A 17,702-nucleotide genomic window follows, 5' to 3' on the forward strand; every position below is an offset into this window, starting at 1 on the left:
ATTGTCATACATCACAGCTTATTTATCGAGGGCACTGATAAGACTTGTATATTTATGTTTATTGTTAATGGCAAGATGTTTTTCTCATAGCTTCGTGATGTAGAGCTTTTGTGTGGACTTTCTTAATCGGTCTATTAAAGACAAAATATTTCCGAACACACTAATGCAAAAATAAAATGATTTCTCCTTTCAAACGCCTTCTGACAAGTTTTTTTTACAAGGATGTTTTACGTAATAAAAACACAATTTCAGTAGCATTATTGCCTGTATAATCTATGTATACTTGTTTATTATTATTAGAATAATTATTATTTGCTAAATAGACAGTGGAATAATAATATACCGTAAAATATACTATCAGACTTCCAATAGCCAGACTAATTAATCCGTTCGGAACAATGTCGGTCATTTTTCTTTTTGCAATGGCGGAGTCGATGTCAAAGGATTCGATATCGATTGCGAACCACAATTATTGCTTTTATGTACAGAGAAAGGAAAAAGTCAAGTGCGAGCCGGGTATTTGATAGATATTATATTATTTGTATTTGTTTTATTGTAATAGAGCCAAAGTTCAAACATATTTTGTTTTTATTTCATGCTGAAAAACAATGAGGATTGTTAATGTAAAAAGAAAAACATAAATACCTTCTAATCAATAGATAGGTAATAAAATGTATTAGCTTTAATAAAAATCGGTAACAATATAATAATTTCACGAGTTAAAGTGTGTTTTTAATTTTTTTAACTATAATTCTTAATTTAAATAGGATTTTCAGAATATCGCGGGCATTTCTCGAAAATGGTAAAAGTGAACTCAAAACTACGAGTAAGGCCTAAAATTTATACGAGGATAAGCAGACTCGACTCGATGAAAAGTTACTCACAAAATTAAGAAAGCTCCACATTTCTTTTGCTATTTATATAAATTGATCGGAATTAGTCCCCAAGTCGCAAGGTCGAGAAAGGGTTCGAAGATTTACTATGAAAGTTTTGCAAATCCTCCCATTTATAACTAGGGATATTTTATATAAAAATCTATTGGACAGAAGTTGATCCGACTGTGTTCTGGCGGTTAGCTGGGGAAAATCGTGCAAAATTCGTTGCAATTATTTTTCAATTTATTGAATGATTGACATTAAAAACGATTTGTTTTTAAGTTTGAATATTATTGCTGTATGGCGTGCTAAGCGTGCTAATGTAAATTTTTATAATACTTGAGCGCCTGTGACTTTCTGTTTTTATTTGCGGCTAAAATATACTAAATTTACATAAATAAATTAATAGAACAATGCACGAAGTTAAAATTTTACGATATTATTAATTTTCTTAAATAAATATTCGGTATATATTATATGGTATCAAATAAATAAATTTCGTATTCATAATATCCTTATATATAGTGTGTGTATTCGTAAATAAAAAAGTAGTATACAAAGTGTGAATTTGATAATATCATCAAAATTTCTCATTTTAATACTATTCAATCAACGTGGTAAGGTCAGACCCGTAAAAACTGAATGCCCCCATAGACGGTCCGTTTGACGTATTTTCAATATCCGCACCGCATAAAATCGACCATTTTTATGTGCCCCTTTTGATAACTTCATCAAGATGTTATTAGGGCATTTTTGTGAAAAATCGCTAGAGATATACATATTTTGCTTGCGATGTTTTGCTTTTTTTTTATAGTGTTTAAAGATAGATTAGATGAAAAAGTATAAATTAGGTATATAATCGTTTATGTCATGTTTAAGATGACCATTTTTTACTTATATGTAGATGTATTCATATTTAGAAGCAATAATTATACAACAGCTTTTAATGAGTCAGTTTCCATCAATAACTAAGAATGGCTAAAAGCTACTTCGATTGATAAGGCTTATGATAAAACCGCATTGAAATCGATTCAGCTGTTACTGTAAGTAAGAATGGCATAAACAAATACACATACCACCTCGCACATATCCTCACATATCTATGTCGTGATCAAAATACAACCAAAAATAATCTATATCATAATATAAAAATAGGTTCAAAATAACTTCTCAAGGGTTTGTTACCTTGGTTTTTCATCAGACAAATCACGCATGTCCGTCGAATGATAGTGATGTAACAATCGATGTTACTATTCAATAAAAATACATTCGATATAAGTTTTTATCGTAAACCTGTAACACATTGCTGGGCGGGAAATTATTATGGTCTATTTGGCTGTGAGATGTGAGATTTGATATTATCAAATTGATAAGAAAGCGTTTGTTCTATACTAGCCTTACGTTCGTGGCTTTGTTTGGTTCTTCCTTGTGTTTTTGAAAGCGGGTCTACTATAAATATTTTTCCATTAAAATATCATCTTCATGTCTACATGGAGAAAGTTTTAAATCCTTTCAAATGGACCCTTTTTTATATATCGCGCGTTATGCATATGTTCGTGTCGTCTTTATATTTTGCATTTTATATAATTATTTTTCTAGTCAAGCCTAGAAGTCAGCATCTTACAGCTTGCGCTTAATATAGTGTTCTTCTAATTTCTTGTTCTGAAATTAAAACTTATTAAAGCACAAAAAGTATCCTCGAAGTTTATATCTTTAACATCGAAGAGATATCGTTTCTGGGAAGGTCGATTATAAAACCTAAGACTGTTCATATTTAAATAGATATTTTATTACTTCGCCGCATTACTGGCCCACCGGTAGTATTATTTGTAACAGCTGTGCGCATTATCGGCCGTAAATATACACTGCCAATAAAACATAACGTCCCCGTATTCATGCGCATGTCGGTACGCACTTGTTGATCTATGCGTGAGCTTCTACGCGCCGCTGTGACCCTGGTACTGTGAGAAAATATAGAACACTTTGCAGGAGGAAAGAAAGAAAGAAAAGATTTCTTTTGACAAACAGACACATTTATATATAATACGATTTCAAATATTGTAATATATTTTACGTAACTAAATATGTACTACGTAATTTTTTTTAATTAAATAAAAAAAAAAACTATTAACTAGAAAAAAAATCACATTAGTAGAGTAGGGTGTATTATTTATTCTTAATTAATTAGAGCACCTAGAAAAAATTCCTATAAACAGAAGGATAGGTTATTATATACTCCACATTATTACGTGGAGGTTTTTGTCTCGCCTATATTAAAGCAACCCAGTTTCAAAATAAGCAACTTTGTTTCAAAGAAATTAAACTATTCTACTTATTTGGAAATCGAATTCAAAAGATTGGTCTGTACAAACTGCAGTTGCAGTGACCAATCCATACCATGATATCCAACAAAATGAGTAATTATATAACACACGCACAAATGGGATTCATACGTGGAAGCCATACATCCAAGGGTGAATGGGTGACGTGAGTTGTGTCATGAAGATCGTTGTTGAAACACTACTTTCGATGTTTAAAAATAGTTACTTGAATGGATGGAAAGGATTTATTTTAAGTTACCATAACTTTAAATTTAAAAGTATAAATTAAGAAGGGGGAAATTTAAAGCAAATGAATTTAATAGTCCGGGATACATCGCCCATTTTTGCAAGTGATTACTATCAAGCTAATTTTTCGTGAGTAGCTTTATTTTGATGAGATGCCCAATAATTTCATGTACGAAACTCTCGAGTGTGGTGGTGGTTCTACCAGAGGAAACAAGGATAAAATATTTTGATTTGATGGTTCTCAAATATTAATTACTAACTGAATGTTTTTTTTTTGTTCAATCTCAAGATAATTATCTAAATTATTCGAAAAAATATTTGTCCTACAAAATCTATGGTTTGATCAAAGAGTCCCCCTTTCCAATGTGTATCGATAACGAAGTCATCATAAATGATTACTAACCAGCTGATTTTTTTATTTTCACTTATTTAATACTTATATAATTCAACAGACATATTGTCCTACAAATTGCGTAATAAATATTTGAGAACCGTCAAATCAAAAATTTTTATCCTTGTTACCTCTGTAAGCTACCACAATCGAGAGTTTTGTACATGAAATTATTGGGCATCTCATCAAAATAAAGCTACTCACGAAAAATTAGCTTGATAGTAATCACTTGCAAAAATGGGCGATGTATCCCGGACTATAATACATACACAATAATTAAACAAATAAATGCAGAGAAAGTTAATAACTCAACATCATTAGTCAATAAAAAACATCGTATTCTACGGATTTTTATTATTAACAATGCCAAGCCACGTAGCCGGACAGGTGTCCTTAAAAGCCGGACTGGAGTGCGCGAGATGGATATCCAATAATTCCGCCAGGGAGAGCAACCGTGCGGCGAGGGACTTGAGCAGCTCAATCACTCGGGGCCCCACTTCTTGGGGTTTCGTGGATAACACGTCCAGGGCCTTGGAGTGTAACGCGAAGTTCACCGTGTTGCGGAGGTGGAACTGCCAAGAGTCAAAATATACATAAAAGTAGTGATGACAAAATGATCAAAAAACTACAGAGAACAATTTGAAAGAGACCTTGGATACAAAATTTAGGGGTATATGTTGAATAGCACGTAACTATATGTCGTTCAAAATCAAATTGAAATAGTTTTATTTCCTGAGCATATTGTTGATCAACTGTTGCTCAATGTTTACCGTGAATACGAAGCTTTACAATTTGAATTTTAAATTTTTAGCTACCGTATTCGTCAGGTAAAATGGCATGCAATTAAAATATTTTGTTCCTGCATAAATTAATGCTATAAAAAAAATAATCATTTGCATTACAAGTGTAAATAATAAATATATAACTTAGCAGACATCTCCTTCTCCGTGATTATTAATCAATATTTTAAAATTTTTCTTAATATTTATCGAATGGGTATTCTAAAATCGTATAGGATACTACAGCGATACTATGCGCAGTAATACTACGCTATATCGCTGAGTCAAGAGCGTTTACAGAAAATGCGATTTTTTACTTATATTTTGCTTACACTACGGTAATTCTACATAATATATTTTCCCTTCTTTATATTGACTTATTTGTTTTTGAAGAAAATATATCTAAGTATCTATTTAGATAAAAAATAGATCTTGAAAAAAAAAAAATGTTGTGTGGTTTTATGAAACCACGGTAAAAGTGAAACTGTTCGAACGGTTCCGAACACTGCTTTGTGTAGCGCATGTCGCGTGACGGTCGGCTGCCGAGTAGGTATACCTACTCGGCAGCCGCGATACACGCGACATGCGCTACACAGACCAAAAAGTTTGAGACGATGTAATAAAAGTTTCACTTTAAAAATAAACTTGAAAAAAAAAGTATATAAATTTAAGTTAAAATTTCTGAGTTGCTCATTAGTCATTACAGTCATTAGTAATTTTGTTAGCCTCGACGTTTAAGGTTTTCAATTAAATTTTTATATTTAACGTTAAGTGATGTTTTGTAGTTAATTTAATGAGAAGATTGAGCAAGAAAAATAACTGTCGGTTTATTCTTAAAATTGCATCACTATTCAGAATTTAGTAATTAGGTATAGTACTTACCTTGAAAATAGTAAATACCTGAATAAGAAGAGCAATTCCAAGATGGACAGGTTTTATTTCAATATCCTTCAGTTTTCGAATGAGGATCTTCGGAGTCAGGTCATCGAAGCTGCCTAGTTGGGCTAAAATACGCGGTGCCTGTATAAATCAAACAATTTGTGTTAATAATTATAATATTTAAGTAGTATATCATTGTGAGCCATTGCGTCAAATAAATTAAATAAATAGTATCTAGCCTCGCTTATGTGCAATAAAATATGGATTATTTTTGTTTTGAACCAAAAATAATACAAATGTCATTTGCTTAGGTCTCATCTATTTTTAAAGCAGTTTAAAGCAATAAATAGAGCCGCCCATAAAGTGACTGTCCGATTGAATTGTCATTTTTAGTCGTAATTAAAGTATCATACAAGCAAGACGTATTTTTCTTTATAAAATCATCATTCAGTATATCGCAATCTAAATTGAACCCTAGTGACCGAACATATGGCCTATATCGAGCCGGATAGTTTTGCGATAACGAGAACAATAGTGCATCGGACGGCGAGCAATCCTATATAGAAAAAGTTGTTTACGAGTTACAAGTTTGCGACGCTTTGTTACAATTGATGTCAAGACAAAAGAAGTTATAATTAATTATTAAAAATCGAAGATTTTGAAGTGAATCGTTGCATTTATAAGAAGATAATATTTAAGAATATAATTAAACATAATGGCTACTTCTATTACTTCCGAACAAGAAAGTTATATTAACATATTAGAAGATTTAGCATCGAAGTTACAAAAGACACAAATTAACTTTAAAAAATCACCTAAAGTCAGATTAACGGAGGGCTATATTAAAGCACGTTTGGAGTGTATGGAAGACTATTGGAAGTTATTTAATGAAGCACATTTGCAATTATCGAAACGTACGTCGAGAGATCAGCGCGGCGTGATTCCTTATTTTTTAAACGAAGAATATTATAAATACGAAGATGTGTATATCAACTTTAAAGCGGACATGATAGATTTATTGGGTGCGAATAAAAACGTGATGCAACAAGGTGAAATGGGTGTTTCAATGGTCGAACCGTGTGTTTCGGGGGTGAAACTTCCACACATCGAGATACCTACTTTCTCAGGAAGATACGATGAGTTTTTATCATATCAAGATTTGTTCACTACACTTGTGCATAATAATTCGTCATTATCAAAGGTACAAAAGTTACATTATCTTAAGTTGAGTGTTACCGGTGAAGCCGCATCTTTATTGAAACATATTAATGTAACCGAAAATAATTATGAACAAGCTTGGGACACTTTAAAGAATCGTTACGGTAATAAAAGGATTATTATAAACTCCATATTTAAAAGATTTTTTGGCATACGTAAGGTAAATACACAAACATCCATACAAATTAAATTCATTTTGGACACAACTAATGAATGTTTAAATAATCTACAAAATATGCAAATTTCTACCGATACATGGGGTCCAATTTTAATTTATATTATATTACAAAAATTAGACCAGGAGACACACAAATCATGGGAAGAATATATTTATCAACAAGAATCGGAAGATTTACCTAGTTGGAAAGATTTAAATAAATTCCTTGAGTTAAAGTATCGCACCTTGGAAATGATAACATCGAACAATCAACAAACGATAAATAAAGATAGATCGTTAACACAAAAATCATTCCATGCCGCTAAGAATATTAAGAATTCACATTTAATAAGTAACAATCAGCCGAAGTGTATCTTTTGTCAACAAAATCATTATATTTATCACTGCAACGAATTTTCGAAACAAACTATTGAAGACCGACATCAATTTGCACTCAAGAATAAGTTATGCTTTAATTGTTTAGTTCCCAATCACACCGTCTCACATTGTAAACAACAAACGTCTTGCAGAATTTGTAGAAGAAGACATCATTCCCTATTACACTTAAACAAGAAGCAAGGGATTGATTACACAAGCACAACGACTCCAACAAGCGCAACAACATCAGAAGCACAAGTCACAGCGCATTACTCAAGCGAAGCACAATCTAGTAGAAGGGTTCTACTTGCTACGGCGATAATCTACATTAAAGGCAAGTCAGGTGAACTTCACCGTTTTCGTGCACTTGTAGACCAGGGATCAGAAGCGTCTTTCATCACGTCAAGAGTTGTCGATTTACTAAACCTAAAGAAGAAAAGAGTACATGGTACAGTTTCGGGTATAGGTGAAGAAAAACAAGATTTAAAATATAAGGTCCAATTGTCATTACACACTAATTCGTCGCCTATTGAAATGGAAGCTTACGTGATGAAAACAATATCATCTATTCTGCCTGCCAAGAAGATTTCACTGCAGATGGAAATAGAAACTATCGATTTAGCTGACCCTACTTACGGAACGCCTGGCAGCATTGACCTTTTACTAGGTGTAGAAGTTTTTACAAAAATTATTGAAGACGGCACCATACGCCTACACAACGGTTTAGTAGCCCAAAAGACTAGTCTGGGTTGGATCTTGTCTGGCCAGACTACACATGCTGACCGTAACAACACGAAAACACTAAGAAGTATGTTCATCAGAGAAGACAATGACTTACTTAAATCTTTTTGGGAAATAGACACGTTCTTATACAACAAGAAGAAGATATTTACAAAAGAAGAAGAAGAATGTGAAGATATATATACAAAAACAACCCAAAGAGATCACGAAGGAAGATACATAGTAGAATTACCTTTAAAGCAAAGTTTAGAAGAAACAATTGAACAAATAGGAAATACTAAAGATACTGCAATAAAGAGGTTCAAACAATTAGAAAGAAAATTTGCTAAAGACAAATCACTAAAAGAAGAATACGCTAAGGTTATAAAAGAATATATTAGTATGGGTCACATGAAGAAGTTAGAAGATGATGATGACAAGAACACTATATACTTACCTCATCATGCTATCATTCGACAAGACAAAGAGACTACAAAGGTCCGTGTAGTCTTTGATGCTTCAGCGAAGGGCTCCAACGGTTTATCACTGAATGATTTAATGCGAGTAGGTCCTGTTCTACAAAGAGACCTCCGCAGTCTTATTACTTTATGGAGAATTAATAAGATTTGCTTCATTGGAGACATAACAAAGATGTACAGAATGGTTAAGATGTCTGAAGACCACTCAAAATTACAATGCATTGTTTGGAGAGACAATCCAGACGAGGAATTAAGAAGTTATAAACTTTTAACAGTTACGTTCGGAACGGCCGCAGCACCATTCCTCGCCGTCAGAACACTGAAACAATTAGCAAATGATGAAAGTGTAGAATATCCTGAAGCTGCTAATGCGATTCAAACATCATTTTACGTTGATGATCTAATGGGAGGTCATGAAGATGAAGAAAAGGCAAAGAAGCTCTGTGAAGAAATAAAGATTGTATTAAAAAGAGGAGGATTTAACATGCAAAAGTGGTCCAGTAATGCTGAAGAAGTCATACAATACATTAAAGAAGATGATAATACAATTAGAGAAAATTTAGAAATCAAACTAGATAAAATAATAAAGATATTAGGCTTAACATGGGATAGAAGAAGTGATACATTTAAAATAACTATAGACTTACCTGAATTAATACTACCTGTGACAAAAAGGTCTATTCTTTCCGATGTTGCACGTTTGTTTGACCCTTTTGGGTGGTTATCTCCTGTAGTAATAGTGGCAAAGGTCATGATGCAAAAACTTTGGCTTTGTAACAAGGGATGGGATGATGAGTTACCCTGTGACATAATAGAAGAATGGAAATGCTATAGAGATGACTTACTTGAATTGCAATCGCTTGAAGTCCCACGATGGTTTCACACAGCTCCAAGAAGTAAAGTGGTGGAGATACATGGTTTCGCAGACGCTTCAACGAAATCATACGCAGCTGTCGTCTACCTTAGAGTCGTCGATGAAAAGGATGATGTCTATGTTACCATGATAGCATCTCGCACAAGAGTAGCTCCGTTGAAACAGCTTACCGTACCTAGACTTGAGTTATGTGCAGCAGCCCTTTTGGCAGAAGTCATTGAAGAAACATCAAATCTACTTAAACTGACGAACACGCAGATATACGCTTATACTGATTCAATGGTAGTTTTATCGTGGCTGCAATCTCACCCAAGTAAGTGGAAGACTTTTGTCGCTAATCGAGTGGCAGATGTTTTGAGAGTTGTAGACTGCTGCAGATGGAATCACATACGATCCGCTGAGAACCCAGCAGATATCGCGTCAAGAGGAATTAAAGCTTGCGAATTAAAGAGTGCGAATCTTTGGTGGAATGGACCAGAATGGCTGAAAGATAAAGGTAACACTATCACAACAAAAACGGATATTCCAGAAACAGATTTAGAGTTGAAGAGTTTATACAACACAAAGGAAGAAGATTTTGAAATACCAATTTGGGAAAGATTTTCGAGTTTATCGCGGATGAAAAGAGTTTTGTCATATTGTAGAAGATTTTGGAGACCTAAGGAAGAATTTCAGAAAGAAAGATACATACAAGTAGAAGAAATGGAAGAAGTATTAAGGATGTGTATTAAATATTATCAAGGACTTGTTTATAAAAAAGATTTGGATGATATAGAGAAGGAAGGAAGAGTTAAACCCAGAAGTACACTAGTCAAACTTTCTCCATTTTTAGATAAAAATGGGATTATGAAAGTTGGTGGAAGATTACAAAAAGCAAATATAGAAGAATCTACAAAACATCCCATAATCATACCACAGAAGGTGCATTTAGCTAAATTAATAATACAAGATGCTCATGTTAGAACGTTACACGGTGGTATACAGTTAATGATGTCATTTATACGTACCAGATTTTGGATTGTTAACCTTAAGGCTGCTGTGAGGCAATGCATTCGAACTTGCAAAACTTGCATAATTGATAAAGCGAAGATTAAAACTCAGAAAATGGGAGAACTTCCTGCTATGAGAGTCAATCAAAATAGAGCCTTTTTGAACTCAGGTGTCGACTACGCAGGCCCTATTTATTTGAAAACATCAAGAGGGCGAGGTCACTATTGCACGAAAGGCTACATCTGTTTGTTTGTTTGTATGTCGACAAGAGCAATACACCTTGAAGCCGTTACAGATTTAACTGCACAAGCATTCATTGCAGCATTTCGTAGATTCGTAGCTAGAAGGGGTCACTGTGAAAATTTATGGAGCGATAACGGCACCAATTTTGTTGGTGCCGCTAAAGAGCTTAGAGAATTATTTCATAAAGGACAGGCTAACATTACAAGTGAAGTAGCAGCTATATTGGCAAATGATGGAACTACATGGCATTTTATTCCACCGAGGATGCCAAATTACGGCGGTTTATGGGAAGCTGGTGTACAATCAACTAAGAGACACTTGATAAGAATAAATAAAGATACAAAACTAACATATGAAGAAATATCTACACTATTGGCCCAAGTAGAAGCGTGTCTTAATTCTCGTCCACTTTGTCAACTAGACGAGACTATCGACACACTAACACCACTCACACCTGGACATTTTCTTATTGGCGAACCATTGATTGGTGTTCCTGATGTTCATTACAAGCAGGCTGATGCTGGCCTACTCACAAGATGGCGATGTATACAAAAGATGACTCAGGATTTTTGGCGCCGCTGGAAATCTGAGTATTTAAACACATTACAACAACGAAGTAAATGGCACACCAACATTCAGTCACCAAATATTGGAGATGTCGTTGTAATTAAGGAAGAGGATTTACCACCTACTAAATGGTTATTAGGTTGCGTGAAAGAAGTCCATCCTGGCTCAGATGGTTTAGTACGAATAGTAACAGTAAGATGTAAGGGCAGTAGAGAGTTAAAAAGACCTTTATCAAAGTTAGTTTTACTTCCAAATAAAATAGATTAAAAAAATGAGTTATGTATTTACAAGCTAAATTAATATGTATCGATAATTGTTCTTGAAACTAAATTACTTTATATAAAAATTAGAAGAAGATAAGAAATTGTAACCACATTAATTTTGAAGTTATTTGTTTATATTACTTTACAAAAAGTTATGCTGAGAATTGTTTAAGTTGTTTGAAGTAAGAATGTTTATTTACCTAAAGTTAATGTAAAATTTTGCATAATATTTTTGTTTCTTTTTCAATGTGATAGATTGTAAAAACTTAATGTATTCCTGCCAAAACATAACATAATATTGTATAGCTATGTACAATCAAGCTATTAAGTAGTTAAGGATTTATAGTTTTACAGTTATACAGTCCACTGTACTCAATCATAATTGTTAAGTTAAGGTTTTGTTATTTAAATGCTATCGTTTATTTTTGTTAATGAATTTAAGTTGAAAACAATATGTTTTGGTGGGCGGTATGTCCGATTGAATTGTCATTTTTAGTCGTAATTAAAGTATCATACAAGCAAGACGTATTTTTCTTTATAAAATCATCATTCAGTATATCGCAATCTAAATTGAACCCTAGTGACCGAACAGTGACATAAATAAAAATAAACAATAGACTACAGAAACATACTTTTTAAAGTAGAGCCATTTTAATAGGCAACATTTGACAGTTAAACAAAATTCAACAACGTAACCTAGTAAGGACGACATAGAATAACATAGATAGATAGATAGATAGATAGATAATTTCTGAATTGAAGAACTGACGTCGCTACAATTTTGTGTCAATAAACCTTTTTTCTTTTTAAATACCAGAGACGTTACTCTAAAAATCGAAATCTGACATCTACATAGAATCGAATGCATTGATTACTTGTGAATAAAAATCATCATAAATTAATAAATTCGATTGACAAATGTTTCAAATCCGTATCGATTAATTCACTTTAATCGATGTTTTTAAGCAGGTTACCTCTCTTCGAAGATAAAATTGATAGACGTCAAATGTTGCCTATTAAATTGGCTCGACTATAATAATTTTATTGTTTGGTTTGTCTTATACGTCGTCTTAAATTATCAAGGCTTGGATAGGTTTCCAACGTAGTGCAAATAGTTTCGAGTCATTGAACAAGATTTGATAGACGTGTGTACAAACAGATTATTGTGTTAGTACATGAATCTCTATGTTGTTGTGTGGGGATGTGATAGTGTAACTGAATTAAAGCTAGGTTCTAATATATTCTGTCTGCAAATAAATTACGACCAAGGGTTTGTTTGTTAGTACTTAGTTATAACGGCTTTCTTATAAATTGAAGGTTGTGTTTACGACGCGTGAATCTAAAGTGTAATTATACCAATTGTTATTTGTCTGTCTGTTTTTTAGGGTTCCAAACTTCAAAAGATAAAAAAATCCTGCCAAGTGCGAGTCAGACTCATGCACGAAGGGCTCCGAATAAATCTATTTTTTATTATGTTGCAACTTTAAATTTAAGCTAGCAATATCCATTGTGCATCATTGTTATATGACGTTGATTTTTACCAAATTTCAAGACTGTGTTCACGAGTAGAATGTCGACATTCACGAAAATTTGCAGTATTAACGGCTGTATCTTTTGATTGCGTTGGCTTGTAAGTTTGATTTTTTCAGCTTCAAGGGTTTATCGATTTTAGAATACATATTAAAAAAAAAGACGTGTGGCACTCGGGGAGTGCCGCGGTAAAGCTATTGCATGCTATGCCTTCAAGCCACACCTCCGTGCCCGTCGGAGTGGGGAGCGTGAGGTTTTTTTGTTACGGAATTTCTGGATTCGGTTCCCGCGCTCAAGGCCCGCGATAGAAGCTATGCAATAGCTTAACAAATGGAGATTTATGATACTCACAGTAAACATAACGTCATAGAGCCTGGCGCAAACATGGAACACCTGCGCGTCCGCCATCTGGTCGTGCATGTCTTTGCTCTCCACAGACATGTAGTAGCGGTGGGCGGTGTCGATTCGGCTGGCGGTACTTGAGTTACGGGGTAGATCCTGGAGATAAAGTTATGGGGTGTAATATATAATAAGCCTGCCTGCATGCACGCCTGTGATTATAAGATCTCTAGGATCATCTTAATATCTTAATACTATTATAAAGGCGAAAGTTTGTATGGATGTTTGTTACTCTTTCACGTAAAAACTGCTGAACCGATTACAATGAAATTTATCACACATATAGAGGGTAACTTGGATTAACACATAGGATAGGTTTTATCCGGGAAATTCCACGGGAACGGGGACTATGCGGGTTTTCCTTTGAAAACGCGGGCGAAGCCGCGGGCGGAAATCTAGTAATATATAAGATTTTAGTGGATGGTGCCGGTAGGACTATTAATGGTTATAAATATTTAAAAAAAAACTTCAAATTGTGATAACTAGACGAAATTGTAAGGGGCCCAACTTAGAAGGCAACCGATTTAATATAAAAAAAAGAATCGTCCAAATCAGTAGAAACAGTCAAACTCGAAACTCAAACGGAAATTGAAATTAATTTATTGCAAGAAATTAGTCGATTGCGTAAACTTATTATTTACGTGACGAGGAAACGAATTCATTTCAGGATTTTGAATTTAAAATCATTAAATTATTAGGGCAAAACTTGACATGCTACTTTAATAGTATGGCGGATTGGAATATTATAAATTATTTAAATTACTTTGACTTATTTATTCCTTGCTTTACGCCGTTAGTACACCGACGCATTCGCGTGCGGCAGCGAATCTATGCGAAACTACTGCGTAGCGAAATATCTACGGAACCTTAGTAAACAGCAATGTTTTCGCAACTTTTTCGCAATGCGTCTGTGTAATGGCCATTTCGCAGTTCCTTGCGAAACAATACTGACAAGGACGCAACTATTTCATCTATCTATGTGCTAGAGTGAGACATATCATATGCGAAAACCTGCCATACTACTGACAGATTTTACGTTGTTTCGCTGCCGCACGTGAATGCGTCGGTGTACTAACGGCGTTACTGGGGTTAAGTAATGATCTCTATTAAACCTTTATTGCGAAATCATGACCTCGATGGAAATGTTATTAAATAATGCTGAAGGTAAACATTGTTCACGTCAAAACCAAATAGGTAAAGCAAATTCTTATGAGCAAATGACACGAAACACGCTGTCAATCATAGGTATTCCTTAAAAATACAAAACTACTGTTTCATTTGAAACATACTTTTATTGTTCCAAAACATCTTAAATTTCTCTTAACAGTAAAGTAATTTTACCTTCCACGGTTTTCAGCTAGGGCTGGCAGCTACTACTTAATTACGTGTGGGAAACAGTGCCAGCCCTGACTTATTAGCGGTTGAACTAAGTGTGAGATAGGCCATTATCTTCGCAGAGGTGTCTAGACTTTGTAGATAACCTTAAATAATTTGTCCTGGTTAACACAGTAGTATTTTTATAAGCGAAATGGTAGCTGATAAACTTTCTGCTATTTTGTACTAGATATTATACGTATAAAATGAATGAAATAGAATGAAATGAATTAGAAGAAGTCTACTCCTTCGGTTTTATGTATATAGATGCCAGAAAATCGATTGTTCAGATCAGGGGTGGCCGAGAGACTATAAGCGACGCCTCGACAAAGCGAAAGACGTGAATTCGAATCCAACATCGTAATCGATTTTTTTCTATTCTTCAAAATTTTCTAATATAAATATTGAAATCATTGTCCTATTACCAAAGCGTATAAGACAAGCTTAATCTCACGGCTTATATTGCATAGATGGTTGTACACATTATAATTGAAAGGATCAAAATTAATTACTACCTTAGCAATATCGATGAGTTTCATGACGAGAGACGAGTAAATCCGACGGCTTATTGCGTCCGTCCTCCGGGAACGGTAGTTGTCCACTTCCCTATTAAAAATTAACACATCGAAATCTGTTTAGCCTGGCTGTACGTAAAATAAACGATGTAGAGAAAATTTATGAAAAGACAAACAAGAGAAACGCGATAACATTTTTGTGAATAATAAAAATAAGCTTATTCTGTACTGCAGTTATACGTGATCCTGTAGTATTCAGGTTTTCAGTGAACTTTTTTTTTCATCTACTTGGTAACCTTCATATTTTGGTTGTCTACGATATTTAAGTGTATGGTCCATTTGTCATCAAACAAAAAAAAAAAACAATGTAACAGCCGTGAAATGAATCTTTTCAATAACCAAAAAAAATTGCAAGATACCAAAGAATTTCACACACCTTTTAACAATATATTTGATAAGTAACGACATGGTCCTGTTCAGGTAGACCTGGTTCTCCTTCTTCAGGTCGAAAAGCAGTTCCTGATCGAAGCTAGTGTCCTGTAGCGCCTCTACTATTATTTTGGCTAATCTACGGTTCTCTTGGAAGTAATTCTGTAAGAAGGAACTTTAATTTATTAAGTTCTCTCTTTTCTTTTTTAAGCGTTTAAATATGTCGTATTACGATGTATAAAATTACGTTTATAGAGATAAATAGAACCTTTACTATAAGAACTTTAGCATGAATCAGATGCAAATTTCAATCAAAATCGCATCAATCCTTTACGGGGATTACCTTCATATACAAATGGAAAAAATACCTTTAAACAGGTAAAAAAAGTATGTGCCAGTAACATGTGCCATTGTCAACAAAAAAAGATAAACACTAAACGTCAAAAAGGGACGTCATATTTTCTTGGCGGGAAAAACGGTTGACGTTTCACACTTATAAAAACTCGTCTCAAAGGAGGAGTGTTGCTATTTTCTTTGTAGCCAGAGAGATGATAAATACGTAGGTATAGAAAATAAATGTAGTTTAAGAGCTGATGAACTAAATAATTAATTAATTTTAGTTAAAAATTGTTTGTAAAATAATTGATTTGTCACATCGATAAAAATTAAAATCACGATAAGAAACAATCAACCTAATCTAACATTCCATAAGATAAAGAGTAATATTATGAAGTCGGTTAAAAATACAATTCGATCAAAAATATGTCGTGAATCTGGAAATAAAGGATCCTCTAAAAGTTTAATTTGCCTTAATTATGATGAAAATACTGTGTAGAATGCGCGTTCATCTTATAAAATAAATTAATAATGTAGCCTATACTTCCTCTAACATTTCACTTATCTATTTACGAAAATTCTTACATTATTTAATCGAAAAAAACATAGAGACAGCTTGAATTTACAACATAAAGAGCTACAACATGGCTACAACACAAGTTTTAATTCCACGCTTATCCCTAAAGCTTATATATAGAATAATATTAATTAACCTCCTGTGCCTTCCCAAAAGCGAGCAAAACCAGAACTATAAAACAAATTGGGGCCATTCCCACTGCAATTCACTTTACAAGCATAAACACATTTTATTCTACACTACCAACACACGGCATGTATAATGTTCTCGAAATGGTATCTATAATTACTGCAGTATGAAAAATGTACACGGGTGGCGCGGTTACATTTGTAAAGTTTGATGTATGGACATTGAGATAATATGTATTACTACGTATGGAGGAGACACCACGAACAAAATCTGTGCGCCATTTTTTTGCTCTAACTAAATTTTAAAAATTATTATCTAGTTAGGTAGGTACTTACCGATGAAAGTTATTCCTTTGCACTTTTCCGTATTATTTGTATTATTTGTGCAATATCGTAACACACACGAAGGCATATTTGATGCGTTTCACTTTAAAACCATTAAAAAAAAACGCTCAACATACGCCACATGGCGTATGTTGAGTGGAACATAAGTGATGTAGGCGGTGTCGTCTCCATATTAATATTATCTCAATGTGTATGGATTAAATATTTATGTCGTGTGCAGAGAAACTTTTATAATACATATTTCTCAAAAAATTGTTATTAGTTCGGTTAGGACTTATTTAAATTATGTATGTCCAATGATTTATTGAGTTTTAAAATAATATTAATAAGTCATTATTAACTATTATATAACTTCTATTAACTAAGTGGAAGATTAGGTATCACATTTTATAAATGTTTTGAAAATACCATGGACACATAAAATCAATATATTTATTAAATTAGTCTTCTTCTAGAAGCACTTTTGAATCGTCCTATTAAACAAAGAAGTAGAAAGTATGAATATAAATTTCAAAAAGATTCGTTTTTAGAAGGCAATACAGTCAAATAAATAAGAAATCATTCAACTACCTACAGTTGAATGATTATATTTTGGCCTTGCATTCTAAACTTTTCTATATGCAGTATTATTAGTGTGTTTCATCATATGATAATCTTCACATTATAAGCGTTATAAATTGCACAAATGC

At 33.5% G+C, this 17,702-nt stretch overlaps 2 protein-coding genes across 2 annotated transcripts in view; one reads left to right on the plus strand and one right to left on the minus strand.

Annotated features, from left to right (window-relative positions):
• The window catches only part of LOC149489333 (uncharacterized), a 44,838-nt gene that overhangs the window by 13,313 nt on the left and 13,823 nt on the right, over positions 1-17,702 (plus strand). The window lies entirely within an intron of this gene.
• Positions 4,175-16,733, minus strand: LOC149489334 (uncharacterized). The gene is made up of 6 exons (XM_089714933.1): positions 16,677-16,733; positions 15,635-15,789; positions 15,199-15,289; positions 13,262-13,408; positions 5,513-5,632; positions 4,175-4,405 (listed from the first exon to the last, which is right to left on the minus strand). The coding sequence occupies exons 1-6, from the start codon at positions 16,731-16,733 to the stop codon at positions 4,175-4,177; spliced, it is 801 nt and encodes a 266-aa protein (XP_089571059.1).

The sequence above is a fragment of the Colias philodice genome, chromosome 3, assembly GCF_061535455.1.
Source record: "Colias philodice isolate Cphi_HAF_F1 chromosome 3, ilColPhil1 Martin Lab GWU primary, whole genome shotgun sequence".
NCBI classification, from domain to species: domain Eukaryota; kingdom Metazoa; phylum Arthropoda; class Insecta; order Lepidoptera; family Pieridae; genus Colias; species Colias philodice.

Excerpts from the sequence above, each read along its gene's own strand:
- LOC149489334 (XM_089714933.1), bottom strand. The coding sequence starts at position 16,733 with ATGGCCCCAATTTGTTTTATAGTTCTGGTTTTGCTCGCTTTTGGGAAG. Across the intron at positions 15,290-15,634 it reads ATCAAATATATTGTTAAAAG|GGAAGTGGACAACTACCGTT; the intron begins GTGTGTGAAATT and ends AATTTTTAATAG. Across the intron at positions 4,406-5,512 it reads GAATTGCTCTTCTTATTCAG|TTCCACCTCCGCAACACGGT; the intron begins GTATTTACTATT and ends GACTCTTGGCAG.